General features: G+C 42.6%; 1 protein-coding gene across 1 annotated transcript in view; it reads right to left on the bottom strand.

The window, feature by feature from the left end:
* Positions 1-7,076, bottom strand: part of CUNH9orf64 (chromosome unknown C9orf64 homolog) — a 14,853-nt gene extending 7,777 nt beyond the window's left edge. Inside the window, exons 1-2 of the mRNA XM_004639396.2 lie at positions 6,681-7,076; positions 6,112-6,371 (exon numbers count right to left, since the gene is read on the bottom strand). Coding sequence (XP_004639453.1) covers positions 6,112-6,371; positions 6,681-7,017 — 597 coding nt within the window. The 5' untranslated portion in view covers positions 7,018-7,076. The remainder of the gene's footprint in view (positions 1-6,111; positions 6,372-6,680) is intronic.
* Positions 7,077-7,082: the final 6 nt, after the last annotated feature.

Here is a 7,082-nt window from a genome sequence, read left to right as displayed (position 1 = left end):
ATGGCAGGCCCAGGGATCAAACCCCTGGCCCCTGCACCTGCTTGCAGGTGCTTTAATCCACTGAGCTATTTGGCTGGCCCTTTTTTATGTTATTTTCAAGACATGGTCTCACTAAGTCTCTTAAATTGTGCAAGCTGATCTTGAACTTGTAATCCTCTTGCCTCAGTCTCCCAGAGTAGTGGGATTACAGGCATATGCCACCATGCCCAGTTAATTTACTTTTAAAAAAATTCTTTTTTAAAATTCTTCTTAACTGTTTTTTGGGTTTTGTTTTTTTTTTATTTTTTTGACTTTTTGAAAAAGTATCTCAGTATGTATTTCCTCATGTGCAGCCCAGACTCGCCTCAAACTCATAGCCGTGCTCCCCACCTAAGCCTCCTCAGTGCTAGAACTACAGCACTATGTCACCAGGGCCAGCTGTATTTTTTAAAATATGTAACTGACACACCAAAAACATAAAAAAATTTGAACCAATTAGTGGATTGACGCATGTACACACTGCCTGTTTAAACAAATTTATCTTCCCAAACATTTATATTTGCTCTGTGGTAAAAACTTTCAAACTCCTTTCTTTTTTTTTTTTTTAATGTACTTGGTACAGGGTCTACAGGGTCCTACAGTGTCTCACTAGGTAGACTGGACTCTAGTGATCCTCCTGTTTACAGCCTCCCAATTGCTGGGATTACATGAGTCACCACGCCCAATTTCAGCATGCCCCAAGGGCCAGGTGCCCCCCCCCCTCAGCACATAAGGGATAGAACCCCTCCTGGGCTGCTGCACTCTGTCTAAGCAGGTGCTTTAGTCCCTGAGCTATCTGGCTAGCCCTTCAAAATCCTTTCTTGTAGCTTCAGTCTTACCCCATCTCTTCCCATGAACTAGTTTTCTTGAAAAGTCTTCAATAAATGTAAGATTAAGGATTACAAATGCTTGACAGTAACATAAAATATTGACTGTTAAAATATCAAAAAGCTCAACCAGATGTGTGGCACAGGCCTGTAATCCCAGCACTCAGGGACCTGAGGCAGGAGGATCACCATGAGTTCCAGGTCAGAATGGACTATATAAACAAGTTCAAGATCAGCTGAACTACACAGTGAAACCCTGTTCCAAAAACAAACAAAAAAGAAATATAAAAAAGCTCACTCAGGGGTGGGGAGAAAGCTCGACAGTCTAAGTGCCTGCCTGGCAAGTGCAAGGACCTGGGTTCAATCCCCAGTATCACACGCTTTGCTGGTCCACACCGGCTGGTCATTGAAACCATGTATGGTGGTACACACTTGTAATCCCAGCTCTAGGGAGGCTGAGATAGGAAGATCACTACAAGTCTGAGCTGCATACTGAAACACTGTACAAATAAATAAATAAATAAATAAATAAATAAATAAATAAATGGTTTTTTATAAATAAAGTTTTTTAAAAGCTCAATTTTAAGTAATTTTTAAAAGATAGCCCAACCAAGTTGATTATTACTTAGAATTTTTACATAGTTACTATATACTCTAAATTAGTCACCTGAAGAGCTTAAAAAATAGCTCTTCTTTTACCTATTGATCAAAATCTGCATGCCTATAATTAAGCACTCTAAAGACCAAAGCAAGATTATAAAGACTTGGGCCGGGGAGATGGCTCAGTAGGATAAGCGCTTGACTGGCAAACGCAAGGATCTGAGTTCAATCCCTGGTTCTGTTAAAAAAAAAAAAAAAAAAAAAAAAAAGGTTATAAAGACAAAATAAAGGCCTGCCAAATACAGTGGGGTCCAGGGAGATGGCTCAGTAGAATAAGTGATAAGCACTTGCCTGGCAAGCCCATGGGCCTGAGATCAATCCCCAGTTGGGGGTCGGGGGAACAAATAGCTCAGAGGATTAAAGCACCTGCAGCAGGCACAGGGGCCAGGGGCTCGATGCCCGCCCCCCCATCCTCTTCCCCAGGACATGCTGAAATGGCAATTGAGACTGGGCATGGTGGCATGTGCCTGTAATCCCAGCTCTTGGGAGGATGTAAACAGGCAGATCACTAAGAGTACAATCTAGTAGTGAGAACCTCAACACTCTATAGACCTTTCCCTAAAATAAGAAAAATTTTTAAAAAGACAAAATAAAACCTAAAAGAGGCTGAGAATACAGCATGGTGCTAGAGAACATTTGCTTAGCATGTATGAAGCCCTGGGTTCAACTCCCAGTACATGACAAAGAAAATAGGTATTCAGTGTTATGAAGTTTGTCATCTTTCCGGAAAAGTCAGCTTTTTTTTTTTTTTACGTATTGAAAGCCTGAAATTTTTGACCATGCTGTGACTCGGCAACTCCACCACAGGAATCCATAACAACAGATGTGTCCAAGGAATAAAATGTTATGCAACACTGTTTACCAAGTGAAACCGAAAGCAGGAAGATATAAAACTCAATTTATTAAATAATCTGTGTATAAACATAATCATGTATCAGCCTTAAAATTAACCGAAGTCCTGGTAAATTCAATAGAAACTCTCAAAAAAAATAAAAAAAAAAAAATCAATCTTTGCATGTATAAAAACTACCCCCCAAAAGGCAAATGAACTATAGTACATGGTATCCTGAAATCATTCCACCTTGAGGCTACATTATTGACTTTTTTAAAAATGTGTTTACCATTTTACTTTTTTTCATTAAGAGTTATTTTAAAAGGATTTGCCGGGGGAGATAGCTCAGTAGCATAAACGCCTGCCTGGCAAGCACAAGGTCCCAAGTTCGATCACCAGTACCACAATAAATAAATACATACATACATACATACATACATACATAAATGGATTTATAAGCCTGAAGCACAGAACCAGAGGAAGGATATATTTGCTAGTTTATCACTATTTACTGATTCTCCTTCTCTTCCTCCTCTCCTCTCAAACTCCTTATTAACTCAGTCCTTCCTGTGTTACAGTCATATGCAAAGGGTTAAATACCAAAATCAGAGTCCATGTATACTGCACTATGGGATTGGTAGTTTGCTCTCTTTCACACAGTTTATTACAGTTAAGTTGCTTTAATGATGGACTACAGAATTTGATCCCAAATTTCCTGAAAAACAAGTCTGAAACAACATACTTTAAACACAAAGAGAAATCTCAGAGTAACCTTTACATTAGCAAGTGGAGCAGATAAAAATCAACAGCGGCCTGGGGACTGTTCTGGAAACTACCTCTCAGCCCTGCTGAGGGCAACACCTACCTGCCACAACTCATAGGGTTCAGGGCTGGGAGTGGCACTGAGCCTGTCTCTCTCTCCAGGCGCTGAGGCAAAAAGATTTTGAGACTGTCCACAGCGAGGGGAAAAACAGCAACAGAAGCAAAGGCGAGACACTGAGCCCATCAGCACTGGAATCAAGGCTGTGCCTGGCCCATCTAAAACTTTTTGGCCTCACTGAAAAAGAAAGTTTTGTGATACTGTTTGTTCCTTCTTTGTAAGAAAGAACCTTTTTGTCTACATCTTGTACCTTGAAAGTAATGACACACAGCATCTTAACTATCACTGTGTTTTGTTATGAAATTTTATTTTTTCATGAAGATAAAACTTTTTGCTTCAGCAAAAAGTTTGTTTATGGGCTGGGGAGATAGCTCAGTAGAATAAGTGTTTGCCTGGCAAGTGCAGGGTCCTGAGTTCAATCCTCGGTACCGGAAAAAAAAAAAAAAAAAAAAAGTGTGTTTATGTACTTGCAATGTAGAAAAATAAAATCTTGGGGCCGGGGAGATGGCTCAGTAGGATAAGCGCTTGACTGGCAAATGCAAGGATCTGAGTTCAATCCCCGGTTCCGCAAAAAAAAAAAAGAAAAAGAAAATCTTAGCAGGGTAGAGTGATGCACACTAAGCTACTTGCTATTTGGGAAGCTAAGGTAGAAAGAGCAAAAATTTGTGGTCAAATAAATAAAACAGTTTGAGGCCATTCTGGGCATCTTAGGGAGGCTATATCTCAAAGTAAATTTTTTAGAAAAATCAAGGTATGTTCCTCAGTTGTTGTACCTTGAGAGAGCCCCTAGGTTCAATCCCCCAAAGAAACCATCAAATGTATACTAACACACATAATTACAAATCTTTCACTTTCTAGTAGAATCAAAGGTTATTCCCTAAATAAATAAATAACCTACTATCAACTATTTAACCTACGATCAACCATTTAACTTTTCAAAACTGGTTCAAAAAAAAAAAAAAAAAAAAACTGGTTCTAATCTATAAACATAAGGGGGCCTGCCCCTTAGCTTAGTTCTTTAAGTGGCTGCTTCAACAAAGCAGTCAGGCTCAGGTTGTTGTGGTTTGATCCCCACAACTCAAGCCAGTCAAACCTGCCCTGAAGGCATTCAGAGCAAAAAAAAAAAAATCCTAATCTATAAACATAGGACATAGGACAACATAGGACTTCCTCCCATCTTTAGGTCCATTAAACTGGTTTGTAGATGAAATTATATAGTATGCATGAACATCATCAAATCAGAAAATGATTTAAACAATGTATTGGTAATTTTAGTTGAATTGTGATTGCAAAATTGCTTTAAAATTTTAATTTGATGTATTAACATACAGAAACTCATATATTGTAAAAGTATACTGTGTAGGAAAACACAGTATATACAGTGAACTTTACCACACTTTTGTTAGAGAATTTAAATAAATTCTGATTTTCATACAATGATGCAAATTTTTGAAGTATTTTATCCTCAGGGACAGCATTCTATGGAAGGTTCAGTGTTTTTCAGGTATTACATAAAATACCCCTCCCATGCTAGTATACTTCAGTTTGTTAGCTGGCCCAGCTAATAGCTCCTGTTCCAATCCTGGTGGCTCCTGTTTTTTAAAAAGTTGGTCACAGTGAGGCACAGCTGGTCACTGTAATACATGTTGTATAAACCAATCAACAAGGACAGGGATATAGCTCAGCAAACACTTGCAAACAATCACCAGTTGACAAGTCATTCTGCTTCTGTACTTCCTGTCTGCTTATCTCACATAAGCACTAGACCAAGAGATCAGTGACTGTCGACCTCCATGGACCTGCCTCCAAATCCTGGCTAGTCCTTTCAGTGTTTCTACTTGCAAAGGACAAGAAGCCAGGTGTGGTGACACCATGTCTGTTTTCCCACTACTCAAGAGGCTGAGGCAGGGGCATTGCCATAAATTCAAGGCCAGCCTGAATTACACAGTGGGACCCTGCCTAAAAAATAGTGATGCCAGGCAAGGTGGCATATTCATAATCTAAGCACACTGGGAGGCTGAGACAAGAGGACTCCAAACTCAATCAATCCCAATGTAGGCAATTTAGTGACCTATGACTCGGTCTCAAAAATAAAAAATTGGGCTGAGGAGATGGCTCAGTAGAATAAAGCACTTCCCTGACAAGTGCAAGGGTCTGAGTTCAATCCCTGGTTCCACCAAAATAAATAAATAAATAAATAAATAATGAAAATGCCTAAAGATGTAGCTCTTTGCAAAAGGCTCTGGGTTCAATCTCAAGTACCTCAAAAAATAAAAGACAAAGAACAAAAGAAATACACTGACTAGTAAACATACAGAATTTTTGAGATACTTCATTTGGTTACTGTTTCTTGTCCAAGCTGAACAAATGGAGTTCAGGAAGTATTATGACTTATATCCAATGCACTCTTAATTGGACTCTGAGGAGCTGACTGGATCCCTGGTGTGTGGGATTGGATTCATCGCTGGGTGTGATGCTGGGAAGTAAAGCCTGGTGGGAGGAGGTGGTCCCTCAGGGTGTGCACTGGATAGACTTTCCTCCTGTCTCCCGTCTGCCCTGCCCTGGACTTTCTCCTTTGCATGCCCCTCCACAGGCCGCCTTGGCTTGGAGCCAGCTGACTATGGCCTGTAACCTCTATAAACTGTGAGCTGAAATAAATCTTTCCGAATACACGCTTGCATGGCAAGCATAAGGGCCTGCCTGAGTGCAATCCCCGGTTCCACCAAAAAAAAAAAAAAAGAGAGAGAGAGAGAAAGAAGAAAGAAAGAAATCTTTTCTCCTCTAATTTGTGCATGTCCAGTATTTTTGTCCTAGTAAGGAGAACTCAGCTAAAATAGGAAAGAATTAACTCCGAAAGAATTAAGATTTCTAAAATCTCCAAAAGAAGCACTCACCTCAAATTCAGTCACATCTCTGTAAGAAGGAAAACTTTCAACAACCAGCTGCAGTAACTTCTGCGCGCTTTTTTCACTCTTTCGGACGCAGTTAAGGAAAGAGCCTCCAAACTTCTGCAACAGAATTGTCCCTGCCTCGTTGAGAACACGATGCCTGTCTTCCATTAAAGGCATGGGGACATCGGTGTCAGAACGAAATACGTGCCGAACCTGGTCCAGGGTCACCGTGGCATAATAGGAGGCACTCGTTATTGGTATCCCTTGGACAGAAAATTCGGGGGAACAATATCATACTTCCATACTTCATTAGACCCATAGGTTTAGCACGTGTAATTCCTATGAAACCAAATGAATGCTGTAGAAATGCATCCAGGTGGATGAACAAGGACCCGAAGCAAGACCTCATTGCCTACTCGCTCCCCTGGGAGGGCCCGTTGGTGCCTACTCCATCACCCGCACTGACGGCCAGCGCGCAGTGTCCTGGTCCATCCCTCTGGTCCTCACTAAAGGGACATCCTCCGTCGTCCGCCCTGCCCGCCCGCCCGCCCGCCGGGCCCCGCAGTACCCACCTTCGTCCAGGGCGCGGTTCACCGCGGCGCACAGGGCCCAGTACCCGCTGTAGGTCTTGCCCCTGTAGCTCACCAGGCACTTGCGCTCCTCCTGCTCCGCCCAGAAGGAGAAGTTGAGCGTGTCCACCACGAACACCCAGCTGAGCGCCGCCTCGTCGGCCGCGCGGGGGTTCAGCTCGTGCAGCGCCCGCCAGCCGTCCACGCGCAGCGCCGGCCCCGAGGCCGCGGGCAGCAGAAGCTCTGCCGTCCTGCGCACGCTCGTGTCATCCACAGCCACGTCCCGGCTGCGCTCGGCCACGAACCTAGCGGACTCCCGGGGCGGCAGAGGCTGGTGCATGTCGCCCGCCGCTGCTGCTGGGAAGGAGGTTTTGACGAGTCTCCCAACGCGCAAAGTCCGGCGCC

Source organism: Octodon degus, unplaced genomic scaffold (assembly GCF_000260255.1).
Source record: "Octodon degus isolate 3935 unplaced genomic scaffold, OctDeg1.0 scaffold00111, whole genome shotgun sequence".
NCBI classification, from domain to species: Eukaryota; Metazoa; Chordata; class Mammalia; order Rodentia; family Octodontidae; genus Octodon; species Octodon degus.
This window is presented reverse-complemented; position numbering and strand designations above follow the sequence as displayed.